Source organism: Trachinotus anak, unplaced genomic scaffold (assembly GCF_046630095.1).
Source record: "Trachinotus anak isolate AG129_WGS33_773 ecotype Australia unplaced genomic scaffold, CSIRO_AGI_Tana_v1 ptg000024l, whole genome shotgun sequence".
NCBI classification, from domain to species: Eukaryota; Metazoa; Chordata; class Actinopteri; order Carangiformes; family Carangidae; genus Trachinotus; species Trachinotus anak.
Genome location: NW_027273875.1, coordinates 8,836,596 through 8,860,218, shown reverse-complemented (window position 1 = coordinate 8,860,218; position 23,623 = coordinate 8,836,596). Strand labels below are relative to the sequence as shown.

The following is a 23,623-nucleotide window of genomic DNA, read 5'->3' as shown; positions in this document are numbered from 1 at the left end:
TTGTTATTGGGTCTGCTCCCCTACTTGAGAGTCTTGCATTTGGCCGCATGGTAATTTACTGAAGCTCAAGGTCATTATAAATGTGCATGAAATCAGCAAGAGAATTTCCACAGGTCCCTGACGTGGACCAAGTGTCCACCACTGCTGAGGCTGGTATAGTTGTGAGAAACTGAGATACAAGTTGGTGGAATGAGAAAGGCAGAGGTGAGGAGGAATAGCTCGGGCTGGCAGCGAACACTGGAATGTGGTGGGACTATACCTGAAATACAGTCAGTGGGAATCAGTGGAGCAAAAAGAAGAACTCTGCAAAGACCTTACATGTAAAGAAATTAAAGTTGCTGTTAACAATTTTCTTTAAAAAAAAAAAAAACAAACTCCAGGAATTGGTGGCTTTCCAGGAGAGTTTTTTGCAACATCTTGGTGAAGTATAAAACCTCTTTTTATAGAAACTGTTCTGCCCGAAGAAATCACACTATGCCACACACAGCGTACCTCGCAAAGCAAGGTGTGATAGACTTTATGACTGTGGACCTATTACTTTTATCAACTGTGATTGAAATAAATCATAACTAAATCTATAAATAATAGATTAGCACAAATCTTACCAAATATCATCCATTATAATTTATACAAATAAGATTTAAAAACTAATACTAGAACATGTCTATCACACGTTCACATATTTTATCACATTACATCCACTTCAGAAGAATTACATGGTAATTTTTTTCTTTTTACCTTACTACTATCTTTTCATGAGGCAACGCTGACTGGTAATTAAACACTATTTCATTTCAGAATTAGCAGCCAATGTTATTGTCACTTAAGATTATCATAAAATCTTTTCCACCATCATGGATCCAGATATTCTGACAATGACAGAGGAAGAAAACAAATAACCAAACCAGCTGGTCAGCCGGGAATTAACCCCTTAAAACACCTTTGACCCAGCATAAATAATCCAACAGTGTGTTCATTGTACCCTAACAACCCAGAATTATGAACTAGCATAATCATCCCAACAATGTGTTTACGCAAACAACCGAGCACTTCTTTTTAGTATTTTTAGTAAGATCATTTTCTTTAATTAAGGACCATGCAATGTATTGAAAGGTCGTCTGATTTGAAGATGAATTTAACTGGTAGAATAAACCTTTGCAAGCTGATGTTGTTGCCAAACCTTTTACACATATTTCAGATATTGAAAATCATCAGTTACAGCCAATTAGTTTAGTTCAGTAAATGTGTAAATTAATAGTACATTAAATGCTTGGAAAAAATACAAAAATCTTGCGTCAAGAAACAGAAATCCCCAAACATATACAAATTCAGAATAACCTATCAATTATTATTCCAAATGCCCAACTAAATTGGGAGACATGAATAAACTGTGGAATTTAGAAATGATCAGATATTACAAACGGCAACTTTCATTTCAGGAACTAAGGAATAAATCAGTATTGTGAAAAGTACTTGCATTGAAAAACTGGATAACAGAAAATATCCAGTAAAGATCTTGGTATCGTAGATACAAACAAAAATGGAAGGACTGTTTACATCTTACATATAAAGTAACCACTAATGAAAATCTACGTCTAATGCAGAATAAAGTAATGACAATAATATATTATAGCAGAGACAAAATTCCTAAGTTTGACACCAGCTCCACAGATTGATATTTAAAAGGTACTCAGTTTTTTGTATTGTGAGAACATTAGAAAGACTTGGGAGAAGATCAAAAGAAGAACTTGTAATTACAAAGTACCATTTTCAACTATTTGTATTTTTCCAAATGTTGAGAAAATAAAACACCCAACTGGATGGCAAATTATTTTTCCTCACTCATCTGTAAGAAGCTCATATTGCAAAAACTGCAAAAATAAGGAAGCACCTAGACTTCAAAAATGGAAGACATTAATGAAATATTACTTGAGTCTTGAAAGGACAATGTCGGAGGACAGTAACAAAGAGAAGTAATTTCACAAGATATTGAGCTCAATATATAAGGCTCTGTAGACTGAATGGAGCCAATAAACCACCCAGCATTCATAAATAAAGTAATGGTTTAACTAAATACACATATTAAGAATATTTTTGCTTTGCTTGTATATTTGGATGGGAGTGAATGAAGGTTAAACCACATGGAGCCACATGACTAATTATGCTCCTCAAAGGCAGGATGGAGGGTGAGGATAAGAAAGATCACAGCCATAGTCAGAGGGCTCTGTGGGATTTGTTCAAGTACTCGACACCACAAGTGATCAACTGGAGGAAGTACAAGAAATTCACTGCATGGGGAAGGGTGAACAATTTTTAAATATTATTTTTAGCCATGCAAATGGCAAGGCAATGTTGGTCTGTTGGCTGCAGACAATGAGCTTGACTGTCAAGACATATTGAACAGACATTCATGTTCCACAGAGGATGAAACCCTCTGACTTTAGTGATTCCCTGACTTTTCCTCTAGCATCAGCTAGCATGACATTCCCATCTGCATCAGCATAACATAACTGTCATGCTTACAAATAGCATGCTAACACACTGAAGTAAGACGGTGAACATGGTGAACATTATACCAACGACATCATCCAGGTCATTGTGAGTATGTCAGTGTGCATTTTGCTCAAAGCCCTACCCTGCCTGGATACAGCCTCACAGAACAAAAAAAAAATCAATGTTAAAACTGGGACATTTCACCATCTTCCCAATCAAACCCTTCATTCTGAGCAGACATTTTATTCCATCATCTGTCCCCCATTTACATGCCTCAGACTGTATGTTTTTAACAAATGAGACAAATATACAACGAGTCAGCATCACCCGTCAATCTAGAAAATTACTCTTTATTTATGCATCATAAGGTTTATTTTGCATCCAGTTTCTCGCACACGTCACCCTGCCAACAACAGCTTATATCTGCATACAAAACTTGTGACAAATGAATAACAATCAAGCTATTAACTTTGTCACAACAGTGCTGGCTGTCACAGAGATTGCTACTGTTTCATGAAACCAAATTAGATTCTTTTATTTTGGTTTTTTTTTTTTATTCACCTTCATCAACTGATTCAACATGAATGTCCAGTAAAGCCAGTAGCCAGAAACATGACAGAACATTTTATCTCAAGTCTGATCAAAGAGGCCTTAGAGAGTCATTCAACCTTATTGCATTACATCAAATGTTTCTAAAATTAAGCAGTGCTAAGATGATACACACTGCTTAAATTTCTTATATGTTGCAACTCCTCTTTGTACAAAATATAACAGTTTGAATTTTAGCAACTTAACACTTTGACAAGTGAAGGGGCACTTTTATTACAGGCCTGTTAACGTCACATTAACGAGTGATTACTCTTTTAAAGAAACTGTTCTGTAATGTTCTGAGAGAGAGCGCTAAGACTTAAAAAAAAAACATTCATTTAGTGCAGATGTGAAACAGAAGTCATAAGACTGACTTCAAACATCAGCACACTGACAGAGTGGGGAGAGATAAGACCAAAACACCATGCAGTAACACAGAATTGCCTGATAATACACAGCTCATTTTTGAAAATATTCATGAGGCAAGTTAAAAATGCATTGTGTTTATTTTCCTTTTCACAAACCAGAGAAAAACCAAAGAAACCAGAATCTTCAAGTTGGGTTATGCGAAAAACAAGTGTAAAACCAACATAGTTACCATTCAAGAACAACAAAACTAAAAACAAAGGAAAAAATCACCAAAGTGTTATATTCACATAATGTAACAAACAGTTTTGACCTGCTTTTTAAACCCAACAATTTATTTGAGGTGCAAAAAATTTAGGTAAACTTCAAGGACTCTCCTGTACAACCTGACCTACCTACAAGAGGTAAGAAGTAAGGGAATGTAAACTAGTGAAATCTGTTTTTTTTTTTCATTTCCTATTAAACTAACACTAGCTTTATATTCAGTGTAAATTCAAACTACACTGACTTTAATACAGACTGACATTTTCTAGCAAATACTTTTTTAATGCCTTATAAAAGTGTCTTATGTTTGGGTGATGAATTGCTGTATGTCTCAACTGAGATAATTAATGTTAAAATATTATTTTTTAACCAACCAACTAAAATAGCATTCACAGACATAATTACTCCATTGTGAGATTAATATGAATTTATTTGTCCACTTCCTTGACAGGATTTTTCCTTTTCCAAGCGGGTTTGTTAAAATACTGAAAGATAATTTTTAGCAGCTGCTTTTCTTTAAGCAGATTCTCTAAAATAACAGACAATAGTTTTTGTCTCAATTGCTTTACATGGCTACAAATCTAATATGGACTAATATGTCACATTTTCAAATTAATAATGATTAAACTGACTGAGTCAGTTTTAATCAATTTCTCTTTTTTGGGACATCTATTTCACATTGCTGAAAACAAGAGTTAAGAATGTAGACAAGTCATGGACCAGTTACAACAGTTAGTTCCCACAAGAAAAAATGGACAAGAGTCATCAAAGCCATTTAACACTGTGGAATGACTAAATATTCTAATGTTATTTGACAAAACTGTTGATTGGTGTGGAAGAAAAAAAGTATTTTTACTCCATCCCAACTTTGGAATAATAATCAAACTCTGAGTCAGTTACCTTACGAGCTCATGCGTCTGTGTTGACGACACAACTCTTCTTTATTTAGAGCCGTTTCCTTGGTCTATCACTTAGGATCAGCATCGACTGAGTTCATTAGTGGTGACTCCCTCCAGCTTAGTGTGCTCCAAACAGCACATATAGAGGTCATATGATGTGGTCTAAATCTCCTTAACTTCAATTCTGAGGAAACAAACCAAAGACAATCTTTTCAATTCAATTTTCCAGTTTGTTAAACCAGACACAAGAGACACAAGAGGCACAAGAGGATAAAAAATAGTGAATAAATGCTAAATTATAGTAACTCTCACCTCTTTTTTTACATTTGTCACCGGTGATGGTAATGGAGAGGTCGGTGGACTAAATTAGAAGAGAAAAAAAAAAAAAAAAAAAAAAAAAGAGAACTCCATTTATGGTTTACAATACCATTTCAGCTTAACCACCTGACAGTGGTGACACAGTTTTAAGGAATGTTAGATTGAGTAGCAAACGGCTGGTGAATTGTGCAGCTATGATGTAAATTTAAAAAAAGAAAATTGTTTGTTACTGTTATAATTCACACACACCTGTGATGACTTACCAACTAAATGTCACATCTACATTTATATAATTAATACTGTATTTACACAATGTTTGTATTGTTCAGTGTTAAAAAAACTGATACTAACACCAGGCTCAACTGTGGGACAACAATCACTAAAGTCACAGACTGTGTTTCTTCTGTCTGAAGGCCAAACATGAGCTTTATACGTCAACAGAGGTCACACCCTCCCCTTTTCGGACACATTACTGTGAACTGTGTGTAACACTGAGAGAAGAGATTACAATAAAGAAAGGGTTAAACTTTCTTTAATGAAACTCCCACAAACTCTTCCCACTCAGACATTCCTAATATGCCTGCTTCACTGCCGGTGCGGGGAGGGCAGCACGGCCCCGAAAGTGGATCGTGGAGGCAAATCATAAAAGAGCAGACATGTTTGTTTCCAGCTCACAGAGGCATATAATGTACAGTAGTTAACTTTACTATAATAACAATTACTGACTTTAATTAAAAATGTCATTGTTAATGGCTGTTACTAATAATACCTTTCTAATCCTTTGAATGCTCTGTTGTGATTTTATTTCATTTCACTTTCATGGACTGCACAGTTATTATTCAAACTTACTGTACCTAAGTTTCCTGAACTAAAGAGAAGGACAAACTGGAGCAAAGACAAAGAAAATGGCTTTTACGTACCTGCCAACTTTCCTTGAGGCATTCTCAAAAAACTTTGTTTTAGAGGCAACACTGCGAGAAAAGAATAAAACTGAGATGTTGGTATTGCAGATAAACATGTGATTCATCACGTATTTGTGATTCTTCTTTAGATCCTTTGTGGTCCAGGAGTCAGGCGTCTATCATTTTGCAGACTGTTACATTTGTGTGGTACTTATCTACAGGAAAAGAACAACTATGTTATAACAGGAAAAGCAAAGGTGTAACTAGTGAGATATTTTTCTGTAAAGACAAGTCAAGTGTCTGCCCGTAAAAGATCTATTATTATCTCAAGCAGAAATGAATTTGCTTATCATCTCAGGATAACAAAGTTGTTTTCTTGTGACAAGTGCAGGAACTAATTAATCCATTACCACGAGAAAACTGCTTTCTTAACATGATAATCTGAAAACATTCATAAACCTGATGTTTTTGGCCGACTGGGTGCAGGAGAACAAGTTGTAAACACAACATTGAGATATTATCACCTTCTGAGTTGATTTGGCAATATCACACATGCAGCAGTTACGGAGCTACATTAGCTTCATTTAGAGTTGTGTTTTTGCTCAGTAGAGATTAGTGGAGCTGCAGAGTCAGGAGATAATTATGTGTGGGTTTGTCTCCCTCCACATACAAGTGTGATCTATTGTTAGAATAAAAATATTGGCTATAAGCATTTAATAACATTGAGATAACAATAAAAAATAACTGCCAGCTCGTCTGCTCCTGGCTCCTATTTTTAATCACAGTCCACCTCTTCCCAATACTAATTTGATCAGCCGTGAACTCTTTTCTTGTCATGCCCCTGCTGACTCTGAGATACTGGAATTTGCATGTTCAAGGTTGCTTAAAAACTGTGTTTGTTTTAATTAAAACAACATATTCAACAGTGGAACATTTACTGGACCTCTTGACCCCTTCAGCATTTGCATACCCAAATTATCTTAAAAAGAGAGGCTATAGACTTTTGTATCTCTGAAAAACACTTACTAGGATGTGGGCGTGCTCTCACTGCTGGCTGTACTTTGGGGCTTTTGTTGAGTGGGGTTTCTGGAGGGGGGCTCAGGAGGCCTGACTGGAGGTCTACAAATGGCAGGTTTCTCTGTGGACCTGGTCCTGGACAGACCATCAGAATCTCCTGAAAAAAACAAAAAAACAATACTAAATCTTCATGTGACAGTGCATGGGGATGTGCAGAAATTAGGGAACTTGCCATTAAATAAATTCAAGATCTGTAGTTATGGGCGGTTGAGAGTTGTACCGGCACTTCATAAACTTAAACTTCACTACTCTGTTCAACAGCTAGTCCCTGCAGTTTGGTGCTGAGCGGGTTCATCACAGCCTATTTGCAGTAATCAGCTGAGGGCTGGAAGGCTGCTGCAAGGTTAATGACAGTGGTGATAGTGAACCACAGCAGTCACTTTGCAAGATGTGAAACCAAAACAACGAGCTGAACATGCACCGTCTTAACTTTCATATTAAGTCATAATGACTGAAAATCCATGCAGTGATATTTTGGATAGCTAGACTACATCAATTAAATACCAGGAATTAAACTTAATGAGAAACCCTACAAATTAGCAAAGACGCATAACACTCACCTCTGGTGCACTGTCTCTCTTTAATTTCCGGTTGTTGACCAACTTCTTTGAAACACCGTTTAGGTTCAATTAATTAGGCTAAAAGCTGTTTAAAAATGAACTAAATGGTAGAAACCAATAACAGATGAGTCCCAAGCTTGAGAGTTAAATTTGTAAAGCAAAGATGCAGTAGCTGGACATATTTTAGCCCATGTCATAAAGAGCAACTACAACACTACAAAAAAAACCCCACTAAACTTTTCTCAACTTCTTTTAAAATCCTATAAAGCTTTAAGAGTTTTTTTTCTCTAGACATGGGCAAACTCATTTACAGACAAACAAGTATGATTTATTAAATTCTCAGCTGCATAGACACAGAGGGTTTCTCCTACCTTCTCTGTTGGCTGATGTGCCCTTCGGAAGTGGTCTTCTGCCCTGGAAGGATGGTACTCGGCTCACATAGACCCCAGATTCCCCGTTTGCCGCTGTAGAGGAATCTGGCTTTTGCTTTGTATCATCCGTCTTCCCAGCGTTAGAGTCTGACTGTCTGTCTTGACGGTTGGCTGGTTTGGGCATCAGCGCCTGTCTCGGAGGAGGTTCTTTTGGAACCAGTGGAGCACAGCTTGCAGATTTCGTCCGCTGCAGGGGAACAGGGCTCACTGAGACCTCCTCATCCATGACAGAGCTGTTGTCCTGTCCATCTGTTTCAAAGACACAACAGGACAATTAATGCAAGGTTGTGACTACTTACAGCGGACTCAGTGAGAAGAGTCAAAGAGTATGATGTGTTCTTCCTATCTGAGTACAAGTAACTTACAGCCTCAGTCAATGTGCAAGAAAACATTCAAAGTGCAGGAAAAATGTACCAAAGGTCACATATAACAATACAATGTAATCTGGTGATACAGCCACTGAGCCTGCCCTTCAGTGATTCAAAACAACACTGAAAAGATTGGTTAATGAATTCCACACACACACACACACACACACACACACACACACACACACACTAAGCTGTGGATTAATCATACAGTAATTTGGCTCTGCCAAGTAGTAAGTTAAGACAGAGAGGACAAGCTGCAGATGCCCCAAATTTCTCTGCCACAGTGTATGAGAGGATGGAGTCACACCCACTTAACGAGGGGTTCAAACAGACAGAAAATTACATGATCTAGCCTGAGGCTTTTAAATAAAAGACCCATGAGAGATAAAAAAAAAAATAGAGTAATAATAATAAAATAAAAAGGGACAAGAGGAATTTCCTATCAATGATTAAGGCAATAAAGAATCAAATAATTTGGCAGACAATGAATAATTCTATGTTTAAGAATATGTAATTGTTTGGAGCATTTTATGGACAGACACACTACATTAAACCACGTTTTCCTATTCTTCAGAAAGTGCTAAGAAATGGCCCTGTGGGAATGTTGTGTTATAAATCTGTTTAAAACCTTTGAAGAACCATGTTAAATATAATCTCCTGTACGTTCAGCACAAACAGAATAGGTTAATGATGAGGATGATGACGACAATCAGAGAAGCTAATAATTACTCTCTGTTTTCTGGAAGTGGTCGTGACTAAGCCCTTGATAAACACGAGGTGGCCGCTTGGAGATTGTGATGGGCTGCCGCTTTCTCGGGGTGATCCGCGGAGGAGGGATAGGTGGGGCAGTGCTGTCATCAGGCATATTACTGAAGATCTGTAATCACAAAAAAAAAAGTTATGGTAGCAAGTATTTCAGCTCCATATATCCTATTATTTTGTAACATAAATGAAATGATACACAAGACAAAGAGCATGAAACAGATTGAAATGCCAAAAATTATTTCCAAAAATGTCAAATTTCTTTAAATATTTCTTTAAGTGGGACAAAATGATTTCCATCTGACAGTGTACCTTTTTATAGTCCTCAATCAGAATCTCAACAACAATGTTTTGGAACTTGATATCCAACATGGCCGCCACAGTCTCCTCCTTTGCTCTCAACAGCGTGGGTCCAAAGATAACGGCCATGTTTGAAGGAGTCATGAGGTTTTCATCACTGTGACTGCACACACTGTCAACAAGTATGAAGATGAGTTTGGATAAAGTGTAACTAAACTGTTGGCACAGGCAGTGACACATTAACTCAGGTCATTTCAGAGGGAGAACAAGGGGTCCTCTGGGAGCAGTAAAAACAGTAAATCACAACAGAGTCCGCTGGCACTCACCTGACCAAGTGTTTAATAAGCATCTCCAGCATCTCCCGATTCTTCTCTGGCAGTTTGTAGGTAAGTGAATGAATTTCACTTAGTCGAAAGTCCAGATTATCTGACTCTGTGATACAAAGATAAAAATCAAAAGCTGCCAAATGGAAGAATTTCAAATAATCACATATGCAAAGTTAAATATGTAAAGAAACACTACAATAATCTAATTACTTAAAAAATGTAATTTAAAAACAGTCTGGAGCAGGGTGCAGCCATCCACTGCAGTAGCATGAGACTAATAAAAGAAAGTCTCCATGACAAACTCCAGGCTCCAAGCTCAGTTAATGAATGGCATTTCTAGGAAACTGAAGCCACCAGTTGTCTAAAGGACCACCTGTAACATCCTGACAGAATGACGCTGATGCTATTAAACTCACTGTCTTCTCTGTTTTACAGTGATGTGGCGTGACAGACAAAAATAAACTGGGGGCTTAGATTTCCTTGAGTGTCCAGAGTGATATAGTGCTGCCTGAAGACCTGCTGAACCTGCAGTCTGCACAGTATTGATGTGCAAATACCTCTTTTATACCCTGTATCCAAGTTTTTTCAAGGCAGTGCTTTTTTATGTCAAAGTAAGTTTAACCAAGATGCATGGCAAGTTCATAAACTACGCTCAAGCTCTCTGAAAAGATGAAAAGAAGAATTGTTTTTCCCTGATATTTTCTAACAGATGAGGACAAGTTTGAAGTAAAAGCTCATATTAAGCTCTTACCTTCCTAATGCCTGCGACATCTTAGCATGTATTCAAGGGCATGTGTTGGCACACCTTTAAATTTTGAGGGATACCAGTTGGATTCTACTATGTCAATATAAGTAACATATTTCAGTGGTAGATCTAGATACAGGAGAATTTATAGAGGAGCCAGACATAATTACACAACCTCCTCTGATCTGAGTGCAGGATAACTTCCAAAACATGTCTTACTTGCAGCACACATGAGGTCCCTGTGGAGAGTGTAGGTCATCAGAGGTTCAGACAGGCTCCTTCAGATAAATAAAGACGGTCGTTAACACAAGTGCAAGACCACAGTGCAATATGACTCACCCATGTAAAACATAAGAAAAACAAAAAGCTGCACTCACTTGTTACACAATTACACTAGAAAGCACTTCAGTACAACCTCTGTCAAGGCTGCATTTGTTATTTTAATAGTAGCAAATTGTTTGTTTGCGCATCTGGATATTTTCTTGGAAAATACCTAAATCCTTAGAAGATCAGAGCTCTGAATTCAACGATGAATTCTGCAAAATTTCAAGTGAGTCAGACTTAAGATCACCTGAAATGTATTCAATTATCGTTTAATTATGATTATATTATATTGTAATTCAATTTAAATGCTCACCTACTCACGTGTGTTCATCAACACACACACACACACACACACACACACACACACACACACACACACACACACACACACACACACACACACACACCTTAGGTAAAACTTCAGTGCACTTGTGATGGTTTTAACGTCCCAGTCGCTGCTGTGGAGGTCCACATCTCCTGGATGTGTGGGGTCTACGAAGGAGCAAATCAGAAGAAACAAGCAGAAAATTCAATGATGTTTATGTCAAAATCCCATGTAAACAACACTGAAAACCACCACTGTGACATGTGATGGCTCTAATTAAAAAATACGCAAGCAGATATGCAACATGGGGCCAAGAATTAATTAACATAGTTTAAAAAAATGGTAAAAAAAAAAATAAAATCAAAAATAGGCCTTTTTCCCAAAAGATATTTTGACATGTCACAGAAGGAAAAGCACAGGTGTAAATAATCAGATGAGGCTGAATTCCATTTGGCTGCTTCAGTTTCAGGGTCCTGGTGTTGTTCATGCTTCTTCACTGTTATACTGTCATAATTTACTGGGTCACTTATACAGAACAAAGATGTCACTGATGTTATTATTACAAACTGTGCTCTAGTACTCTAGAAATTCCTAGAGATGTTAATGTATTTGATAAATAGAACTCAAACTAGCAATTTAGAAGTAGGTAGAAACAGGTTGTAAAACTACGAAAATATTTTCATCCTTTATGTTGATATGGCAAAATTGTTAAAAAACCATTGCCTGTTCACAAATCCAGCATGTATGGAGCAGTATTATCATTCATTTGGAGTCATGTTTGTGTCCAAGGATGACTTAAAGGCCAATACGCACTCTCTTTCAGCTCTGTTTTTTGGTCTCCATCGACTCTTCAGGGAAATGCATGGCTCTTTAGCTGCTAAATGCTACATTATGTTCACCAGCTAATTGTTAACTTTGGCTGCTGTTTGGTGCTGAGCAAGTAGTGTACAGAGTTTTTTCTCTAAAAACAGCTGCCTGCTGTTAAAATCATGCAAAGAGAGTGAACCACAACATTAAAGTTTTGGGCCTGAAAACTAAAACAATGGGTTGCAAAATGCTAGCAAGCCCAATAGAGATTAATGGAACAGCAGGGTCATGTGGCAATTCTCTGTGGGTTTGCCACCACAAATGACCTCTTTCACATTAAGCATCGTCATTTCATGCATTCTTATTATAAAAATATGGTTTATAGCAACTTTAAAGCAGAACCCTCCAGAGCAACAGCACTGGGAGTGACCGACCTACTGATATTTCGCTGTGTGTCTTAACAGCCAAGCTTAACAAAAGCTGCAGAACCTGTTATGTTGCAGAGTCAGGTAGATCAACCTCATTGAGGAAAACAAAGTGAATGGACTGATGTAGTGCGTGTTCACAGGCTTATTTCCTTACCAAAGAAGGCATTTAAAAGCTTCTGCACTTGGATGTTGCTGCCAACTGTTCTGTACACTCCTTCTTGTGTCACTCCTGGAAAGAGGAGAGGGGGAGGTAAGAGAAAGGGGAGTGTAATCTGGACAAATACAGAGCAGTGGAAATGTACCACATGCTTCTTTTAAGAGTCTGTGTGAGGCTGAATTAAGATACAGATGTTCTTTCCTCATTATGAACGCTTCATTGAACTATTTAGTTTGAGACTGAACAATGCCCCACGCTTGGATCATGAGATAAATTACATGCTCATGGCTTGAGTACTTAATTCCACTCTTGTAAGATGAATCACACTAGTGGAGAAATATACTGTAGAATTATAAGGTTACATCTGCCTTCAAGAGAGGCTGAGATATTGAGTTTTTAGCATGCACTGAAAGCATGCATCAAGAGAGGAAATAATAGTAAAACAAAATCATTCTTAAAAAAAAAAAAAAAAAAAAAGACAAACCTTCATGGACTTAACAAAAAAAGCTAGAGATAAGGATGTGATGATTAAAAATTTGTACTATCTGAAATACACTATTATTTCAGACAACTACACTTGTAATGGAGTAAATTTTTTCCCTGGGATCAGCCTGCAGAAGTGGCATCAAAATGACTAACTTATGACTCAACTACGCCCCCTTAAGGCCATGCAGGCAAACCAGGCAGCCGGGATAAATCTCTAATTGGAGCTTTTACCTTTTGTTTCAACATAGTTGATGCACTTTCGCACAAACTTGAATCCAATTTCATTCAGCTCCACTGTGGAGTAAAGCAAGACAAAAAATGAGCAGATTTAACAGCGAACTGTAATTTAAAGACAATACTTGTCATTGTTGAAACATAATAACCGATGCTTTCAGTGTCACAAGATGTAAAGTAAGACATCATTGTGTCTGTCTACATCAACATCACATCTTCAGACTTAGAGAATAATGATAACTGACTTACTTTCTGCTTGCTTGTGAATTGGGGAATGATAGATCTGAAATGGAAAAAAAAAAAAAGTAAAAGAAAAGTCAAGAGCATGTGGAAAAATCTACCACAGCCTGATTAATGAATATGACTTTCTTAAAACTGAAAATGACACAAAAAGAAACTTGATGATGGTTCAAGAACAGGCAACTGCTCCACTGAAACCAACTTCCAGAAAGCTTCCTGGATAACCAAAGGGAATATGACCACCATTTTCCAGTTAAAGTTTACATTATGAGCACATTGAATCTAGATAAAATGAACAATAATGAAAACAGAGTAGACTGGTGGGAAACAGGAAACATTCCTGCATCAACAACAACCAAATAATTGAAACGAATTTGGTTTTCTCTTGGGAGAAATTTGGCAAAGCTTAAATTTTAAAGACCAGTACATGACTACAGGCATAGATTGACAGTAACACACCCACAGCATCCACCTCACTCAGAGACCAGTCAGTCACTGTCAGATGTGGAGGATCTTCCCCCAGAATAGCTTATCTCCCTCCCCACTAATGAACGTCAGAGGTCAGGACCAGCTACAGAGCAGCTGGACGCTTCAGCAGGGTGAGTGTTTGTTGCAGCAGCTGAGGTGTGACGTATCACTGTCACATCCTGTTATTGATTTAGAACTGAGAAGAAAACAACTACTACTACTAAATGACCTGTCAGGTCATATATATGAGTTCATTCTTAGCTTTGTTTTGTTTGTTATTCTGACTCTCACAAACGTTAACTGAACGTTACTGAAGCAATGAGTCCTCTGTTTTGGTACTGTCACATGGCTCTGAGTTACTTTATTTCAAAAGACAGAAACACGAGGTAGCTGAGTGTCAGGCTTCAGGACTCACAAATCAGATCTATGGATGCAACAATAACAAAACTACCTTTACAGAAAGGATTGGCTCACAGTCAAAAACCCAGTCTTTGGGAGACGAATGCAAGCACTTTGTTCTTTGTCTTACACTTTAATGCCAAATAATATCAGAGCATTTTAGTGGAAAATGAAGTGATCTGAAAGTGTAGGATTACATTTATCATTTTGGCACATGGGCTCATGCATGTCAACCACGACTTAATTTAGAAATGCAACAAAGTTGCCAAGACAGACTTATGCACTGTAATGGATCTGCTTGGTTGCAGGATGATTTTGCTTCCAGAGCTCCTGGGCTTGTCATGGCCAAAGTGTGTCTGCAAGGGCTGCAAGTAACACTTATTTTCATTCTCGAATGAGGTGCAGATACATTTCTTGATTAATTGATTAAGTTGTTTTGTCAATAAAATGTCAGAAATGTTAGAATTCCCTTGAGCCCAAGGTGATCATCTGCAGCAAATCCTCTGAAGCTCATTTGAGAAGCTGGAAGCTGTGAATATTTAATATTTTTGCTTGGAAAATGAGATACTATACTAACACTGTACATTAAATGTACAAGAAAATCATCATGCTTACAGAGCAAGGTTCTGCACTCTAAGGACTTACAATAAGACTGTGAAGTGCAAGTGGAGATGTTCAGAAAGATCCAAAGGTTACAGATATTATGTAAAGACATACTGCACTTTAAGGCCTATGATAAAGAGCCATATAAAGTGTCCATATGGCTGCACTGAAGGGTAGAAGCAGTGCTGGACCTTATATTTCAGCTACTCCAAAGGCTAAAGGCCATTCAAAGAGAAATGAAGTTGACAGGGCTGGTATGAAAGAAGAACAACACCACCCATTGCTGATCATGGTCAACACTGACAGCTCAGAAGCACTGCAGGAAGAGCTAGTACAGCGCAGTGGATCTTTGAGACTATTCAGGCAAAGTTGTTGAAAAAGCTGTTATGAAATTTTAACAATATACAGAAGTCACTGAGGAAGTTGCACAGGAAGAAGGCACTGAAAAGTGTGCCTTCTGTTATTTTCACATCCTCTGACAGCCATGGTTTATGTGTTTCGTCCACAACTCACACAACATCCACCATTAAACCATCTGATATAACGGAGATCTGACAACAACTGCGGAGAGAGCACAACTGAAAGCAAAGTAGTGTTTAGAGCTACAACCAAAAGAGGAATTAAGGTCTAAGAATTTGCTGCTCAAGCACTTCAGTATTTCATCGCCTCAAAACCGCTCAATGTGGACACAGATCATGGGAGCAGAACGTTTTGGCAGATCAGCAAACTGCCAGTTTATACAAAGAGGTTTCCACTAAGACATAAACATGATTCACAAACTGTGAATCCAGCTCTGCTGTAAGATGGTATAAAGACTAACCGGGTGCCATCATTTAGCCACACACTGATGGATTAATGTGTCTAACAAGCTTTCTATCATCTCTCACACATCTGTAATAGAGAAGCAATAACAAAATCACCCATGCCTACATCCTGCAGCGCTTAACAGATATAAGATGTGAGCTGTCACTCACATGATGGATTTTAGAAATTATATTTTTCTCAAAACACATGTAAAGGTAAATACAATTTAAAAACAACACACTACTTAGCAAATCAAGTTTTTTTTCCCTCTCATTTGTTCGACTTGTCTCTCTCCAGGGTTCAACTGATTTGCTTTGTGAAGATAAAACACATTTAAGTAGGTGCAACCCAATTAGGAAGCTGCAAATGACATTAATCTTGACAATAACAATTGTAGCTTCTTACCCGAAAGATTTACAGACTTAACTATCTGCCAATATTTAGGGAGATTTTATAAAAGACAGGTTTGGATGGACTCTGACATGCAGATTGGGAGTTTTTTGTGTCAACACAGTTGCCACGTTGCTCTCAGGATTTTGACAAGACAGCCATTTTCACAAATATGATCCTAAATCGAAGATTTAAATGAGATAAGAAATAAACTCACAGGCTCTTTTCCATCCATGGCCTCCATCCACAACTTCCTGTCCCCCTCCGAGAGAGCCTGGAAAGTAACAGGTGTGTTTCTATGGAAACACAAACAAAATACCATTAAAGAAGCAAAGATCACAGGATGCACTGCTACATTTTACAACCACTGTGAATACTTTGATGTTTTATTCATGGATCACACACACATTTCTCAAGCAAATCAGGGCGGACAAAATAATAAGAACACCACAAGGAGAAGGACTCAAAGTGTCTTTGAAGTAACTGATTAAATCCTACGTGGTGATGATGGAAGTAGGACATAGAGATAAATAAGACAAGCATGAAGAGATGATGAAAATCCATTGTTGCAATCTGTCTGCTGGAGACGCAACAAAACCTGGTGCCAAACCTTTCAGCTCGTAGGCTAATGAATTAATTGTTAAAAAAAACAACTGAGCCACAACTTTAAAGCTCTTTCTACCAACTGCAATGATCAACACACCATAAAATAAAACCTAAAACTAACTCTTCTGTCAACTTTGACAGTAAAATGTATAACCCTGCTATCTATAGGAGCCACACATTTATGTTAGTGTGTGCAACTTGGATGAAGACAGTTTTACAAATGATCGGGGAATAAAATGAGGGCGATCGGTAAGTAAGAGAAATTACTTCTCATTCATTCAAAGGTCAGGGTTAGGCCCCTGCACATAAGCATATCAGGGACGTTCAGGTGGGTGGACACTTATCTTAAAACATCTTGAACCAACAACGTCATCTTCTGCACTAAACAGCGCTGCCACCTTGAGTTTATCAAACAGCTGTCCAGTCATCACGTTGTTGCTCAGTTCACACACTGGCACAAATTAAATGCTCAACATTCAGACACTTTCAAACACTTAATGCATAATTCAAGCAGCTTTTAAAACTTTAAAAACACCCTGCTGACACTCCTAGTATCTGCTTGATTACAACAGAAAGTGTCAATTAAAATGCTTTTGGTACTGAATGGCCTGCTTATATAAATATGAGCTTGTTGTGTTCCTTCCCCTGAAATCGGTGAGTCTGCCATCTGTTTCCAGCGTGCACATGCTGCTCAGGGATTGTTTGGGCTACAGTCCATTTAGCCCTCACACTCTGTTCTTGTAAACCACCTGTTCACCTCGCCGCCTGAACCTGTTTATCCCACAGGGCTTTCGTTTTGCATCATCTAACAGTTCCTCGGATATGTTTGTGCTAACCTCTCGTTGGTTTCCACGTCAAAGCAAAAGCGCTTGTCTATGGACTCCGTCTTCCGGCGGATGCAGGACTTCAGCGTCAGCTGCGTCAGGCCCTGCAGGGGAGGAGAGAAAGTTGTGACGGAGATGACATTGGTAGAGCCAGTATATGAGGATATAAATTGGCTATGAGTATTACAGGTACACAGATGATTGCCTTTATGTGGTGGACATGTAGTAATAATTTATTTTCACCTGTTTAGTTGTAGGCTTCTGTTCACAAGGTACCATGACTAGCAGCCTCCCCTCCTTGTGATACTTGCAATAATATTTGACCCATGACACTCCCAAAGCCCCTGTTGTGAGAAAGAAAGAAAAACAAAAACAGGATGGGTCTGGTCAGAGGGAGTGTGTACAAGCAACAAGCTTCTGCGTTAAACATGCAGCACACTTACACTTCTCCTGACAGTATAGATAACCCTCCATTGGCAGAAAATTTTGCATTTTACAGATCTGGGATGGGTGCTTCATTCTTTTCATCAGCTCCTCCATCTCCTCACGAGTGCTCTCATAGTGGTTTCTGGTCTGCAGGCAAAACCAGACAGCACTTTAGAAACATACAGACGTCCAATTAAAGGACATTAAACCTCACTAATGGCATTATTCGTCGCCAGTACGACAACTTACATTCTGTAAGCTGAGCTGCAGTTCCTGCTTGTAAGGCATGAAGTCCTGAGTCATCTCTACTGTCAGGTTGTTGAGCGTTAAAATGCTGTGAAGAAATGCCAGCACCTGTCCAACCAAAGCATGAAATACATATTTAAGACTGCTGTTAAGAACGATTAGAACAAAGGAACCGTTATCATAAAGAATGGATGAATGACTATAGTGATTCTCTCTGTGTTGTATACTTCCTTGTTCCTTTGTTAGGTGCATTTGTGTGGTGATAAAGAGGAAGAGTGGGAGACCACAGGCAGCACTTACAGGCTCCACCACATCAAACTTCTTCCTGTCCTGCACCTGATGGATCTGGTACACGTACTCCACCGACGACTCGTAGAAGTTCACCCGCTCTTTGTCTAAGAGTTCATCAGCCTGTAGTGGGAAAAAACAAGGACATTTCACTTCTATATTTCACTACAGAATTGATGCAAAATACTGACTGTACTTCACCCAACCTCTTGGAGTTGACTCTCTTTCTTCTTGGCAGAAAGATTCAGGTGTTTGTCTAACTGGGAGTAATATTTTTCACTCTCTTTCTCAAACTTCTTCCTCTTTTCCTGTAAGACAGAGACATTCATTAGAAAGATTGTCATAGACTGAAAAACATACAGCTCCTCTTAGGATCTGTTATTATCAAGATTTTATTAGTTATAGTACAATATATTTTTTGCATAACAAAACATTTTTGATAAGAATTCCTATACACACACACACACACACACACACCCATATATGTCCACACTTTTGTACATGTTGCACTGTTTAATTTTTTTCTATTTTTAAGTTCATCTATTTGCAGCTGGGGTTGTATTTTCTTTTCATTTCAAAAATAAAAAAATGGAATTTGCTGATCTATCTTTAATGATCTAGCTTGGTAATTCCCAACCAGGGGTATTTATACCACAAGGGGAACTTCTGTAGTTGACAGGGTATTTGGATAAATTGTAGAGTAGCTCAAGTAATTTGAAAAACGATTTGTTTTAAACAATATATATATAGGCAGCTGTAACACATGAACATGAAAACTGGTTAGTATTTGAGCAGGAGTCTAAACAATTGGATTAAAAATATGGGATAACCAGTTGAAGTACTTATCATGAGATAATGAGTATATGGTTCAAATTAATGGCTTAAAGTGTACACAAATCGTGAAACTGCTTAGTAATGAATTAAGTAATGGATAAGTGGTCAAAACATTTAGCATTTAACACTCTACAAATGCAAACTTGACCAGACTAACCTCAGAATAGTTAAATAACATCCAGTTAAAAACATCCAATTGAAATGATCTTGGGAAAGTGACAGGTGGTGTTTGATGTGACTGGGCTGTGGGGTGACATCACACAAGACTGGTTTCGCTCTGTTATCATTGTGAACTCTTTCACTTTTGTTCTCTTCATTTTAACACTTTTCTTGTTGGAATATTTTACTCACATTTCTTAAACTTTCTTTTCCCTGTTGAAAGCCTTGATTGAAATAAACAGACTGTTGAAATTTATAGATGTTAAAATGGGAAGTGACACCTGATCAAGCTGCAGTGTTTTGTTACATCAAACAACATTTTACAGTTTTACATTAGAGCAATTATTTTTAAGATGTGTTTTTAATATGAATTCATTTTACAAGACACCTAAAACCTGCATAATTCATGTATGCTGTATTTCAGCTACTCGGTTCAGTTCAGTTAAATATCAACACAGCGGCAAGCAGCTGGTTACTTAATACACTGGGGGAAAAATCTCTTTTGATCACCAGAGCACAATCAGAAAGACGCCCTGGTGTCATGAATAATCAAGGTGTCACACACTACTCTGATGATGTTAACTGTAAAATATGAGCTGCTCTGAACTTTAAAACTGCTTGGCTATACACTCGCTAAAGAGGAAGGAGACACTTGCATATTATTGTTATACAGGTAGGTGTGTCACACATGGATTCATAAATAGATTTGGGGAAGTAGCTTATAACATCCTGTTCAGTAGCTCAGAAAGATGTTTTATAACAGTTTGACTTTCAATGCACAGAAACCGATCAAACTGTGAACCCATTGGAGCAGAACAGAACACAACAATTTCACTTTCACGGAGGAGTCAGTGAAAACACTCACTTTTGTTACTCCTATTTGCTCTTTTCTGAACTTCTCCAAAGGCTTGATGAGAAGGTCGGAGGCGTTCTGAACCTGGACAGGTCAACATGAAGCGCACGCTTTAATTGGCACAGAACACACTCTTAAACACAGTCTGTATTAGTGGCACAAACAAAAAGGATTTAGAAATAAACATTCTAAAGTAATGCGTAAAAATGTATTTGTCATAGTCACTCCCACAAGCACAATTGAACCAAAAGACCTCCAGTTTTAAAATTTGATTTGTATCCAGAAAACCCAGTCTGACAGGAGGCGCTGCTCCTAATGTGATGCCTTGATTGATAAAGTGTAAGGCCGGAAGATGAATCAAAGAAGATATGATTGTAGCTTGAGTTCATGTGGCAAGAAAATATTGATAAGATTTAGGAAACCCTACATGTAATAACATCAACACGGTTCCATTAGAGAATGAGTGATTCAGCATTTTTTACAGCGTTACATAGTGTGCAAAGATAACAGTAGCAGAAGTGATAACAACAGCTTGAAATCACAAAGGCAACATGGAACCATTAACGAAAAGGAACACGAAAAACAAGAAGGGAACTGATAGCAAAATAATTACCAGCATTCCTCTTAACAAGTATACACATTTGCAGCAAAGATTTATAGGCTCATAGATGTGTTTTGTGATAATATAGTTCAATTAATATGAACAAGTGCAATATCTACTGTACCATGAAAGGAGTTGCTTTTGTTTTGTAGCAAAGAGCAAGTTAGTTTACTTGTCCATAACGAGAAGTGCCAAAATTGTTTTCCTTCCAATTGGTCTAATGTGTAGTGAAGGAGTTGTTAATGTGGTTTCAAATATCTAATGAGGGTTTGAATAGGATATAGAGTCAACATGGAGGAAGCTGATAACCCACCAACATCATCCTGTCATGCTCCACTTCCTGCAGGAGACCAGCAAACTCCTGGAACGACTCAGCTGGGGGTGAAGACAACACAAAAATGTTGAGGACCGGAATTAAGACTTAGCACATTCTTATCTTTAAGTGTCTGACGCAGCAAACGCATTTGGAACGATTAAAAAAAAAAGCACTGACAAATATGTATTAACACAGACTTGAGGGAGTTAATGATACTAATATTTCCAGCTATTTTTTTATAAACATTTGTCATTAAGCTGTAAGGCAGAAGTTTCTGATTTTCCAAAACCATTTTTTTCCTGATTCCTCACATTCAAGTTGTGAGGAATTACCACTCGGCTGCCAAAAATGTCCCCCTCCACTGAGGTCAAGTAGGAAAGTCTGTTTGTAAAAGCTAATTCTAATGTACAACACTTCTAACTTTATAATAACAAAAATTCGAGGTATTTCTGACTGCTGCCATTTTCCAAACAGTAATCGTAAGCAGACAAACCTACTGGAAAAAGTCAACAAGACAATAAATATGAAGTGTGCGTTCACCAGCGTGTCTGTATTATCTCACCAATGTTAATCTCATCATCTGTCAGGGAGTCACCGATGAAGTCGAACTGGAACATGCTGAGCGTCTGAGAAAACTTCTGCACTGCCACAGAATAGCCTAAAAGTAAAAAAAAAAACCACCTGAATCCAAAGGCCTGAGACACAACTACATTTAACTGTATACAATATAGAAATAGTACAGTAGTCTTTACATCCAACTCAGCTCTCATGGATTGAAGCGCTGTCCAGGATTATTATTACTGTGCATTTTTTTTAACCATTGGTAGGAAAGTCTGCAGTATGAACGACATCTTTAGCAGGATTCAGCGGCACAGCAGCAGCCAGTGTGTGACCAGTGCAATATATTACCCCTGCTACGTCTGGCTTTTATTACTAAAACAAAACAGACTCTGTCAAATGAATACTGTAGAGCATTTTGCCTCGGGATCTTCACTTGGAAATCATGTCTCATACTTTAAAATCTCCTAGTAATGGAACTGTTTCCAATCTTTCAATCATTTCATGTTTTTTCCATCAACACATTGTGTTTTCTGTTAAATGTGTTCATTTTTTTTTTTTTGGATTCTTTCTTTAACTGTGTTTTCTTTTACAAAGTTTTTATTGTAAAATTGTAAGTACATTTGTGAATATGTCTTAGTGCAGTTCACCCCAACAATAAGCACTCGTGACCTCTGGCTATTATCTGGACTGAATATAGGACCTCCACCACTCTGCAGCATGACTACAGTACCTACAATGACAGTTTCTGTTTGCGAGGTGAAAAGCTTGTCGGTGGTGATTTGGACAGCAGAATGGGCAGTATCTTGGCCATACAAAACACACAGTGTCCCCCCTCACTGGTGCCACGCTGACCCAAATACACACATCTACAGTACTGTATGCTGTCCCTGGCTCTGGTCCATGCTGTCGGTGGGACTGGTCCCACACTACAACCAGACTACACCACACACAGAGGAAAGGTGGGCAAGCAACACCTGCAAAAAGGAGGCAGCTCTTGTGTTATTTGGAAACAAACAGAGTTACTCATCCTGCACATCTGCATCAGATCCAGGAGCTTTCAAAGCAGGCTGTTGTGGTCATATCCCAGGGGAGCACTAGCACCTCCCTGAATGTGCCTCTCCCACACACCCACCCTCATTGATCCTGCAGGCCCACAAAAAAAGGCCCCACTGATGCTCTACCCTCGTCACGCCACTATATTTACATTCAGCGTGCAAAGCAAGCTGTTACTAAAACTGGACAGATCAGATATGAGCATGCTTACCCTTGATTGCACTGATAACACTGTTGCCATCTTTTATCAACTCTTTGAGAGATTTGCTCGTCCTGTCCAGCTCTATTTCATAGCACTTGAGAGTCTCTCTGAACTCCGGACTGTCCAGATAGCAGTCGCTGAACTCCAGAGGAGGATGCCCCATCTTCTGAACGGGAGGCTTTGAGACAATAGAGACACGGAGGGTGTTTGAGTGAGCCACGCAGCCTACGCTCGTCTGGTCATTGCTGCTCAGCTGAGGCGCCTCCACACACACATCTGTTCAGAGGAGCAGAAACCATGGTGTCCGTGGGAGCCTGCGGCGGCCGCTGGTCAGAAATGAAGTGAAGCAAACAGTGGAGAGGCACCGTTTGGACTCACTTCCCCTTCAACTCGCCTGACGAGCTGTTTAAACTCCCATTTGACTGGGTCCTGCTGCTCTTTTCCACTTTTTCCTTGTTGCGGTGTCGTGATTAGAAGAGCGGCTAGATTCCCTTTGGACGCGTCCCATTCCGAAACGTTTTACACTTTCACGAAACCTCCTTCTGTCCTATGCGTCGCTTTAAAATCAATTGTTAGATTTTAAAGTC

General features: G+C 38.4%; 1 protein-coding gene across 1 annotated transcript; it reads right to left on the bottom strand.

Moving 5' to 3' along the window:
* Positions 1-2,810: 2,810 nt before the first annotated feature.
* Positions 2,811-23,602, bottom strand: ophn1 (oligophrenin 1). Its single transcript, XM_071460293.1, has 24 exons — positions 23,046-23,602; positions 21,783-21,878; positions 21,218-21,279; positions 20,316-20,387; positions 18,664-18,765; positions 18,470-18,580; positions 18,173-18,277; positions 17,941-18,070; positions 17,741-17,841; positions 17,510-17,601; positions 16,285-16,363; positions 13,413-13,446; positions 13,161-13,223; positions 12,441-12,515; positions 11,134-11,218; positions 10,622-10,680; positions 9,658-9,763; positions 9,344-9,503; positions 8,999-9,146; positions 7,839-8,147; positions 6,857-7,004; positions 5,849-5,899; positions 4,923-4,971; positions 2,811-4,794 (listed from the first exon to the last, which is right to left on the bottom strand). The coding sequence occupies exons 1-24, from the start codon at positions 23,197-23,199 to the stop codon at positions 4,789-4,791; spliced, it is 2,397 nt and encodes a 798-aa protein (XP_071316394.1). The 5' UTR covers positions 23,200-23,602; the 3' UTR covers positions 2,811-4,788.
* Positions 23,603-23,623: the final 21 nt, after the last annotated feature.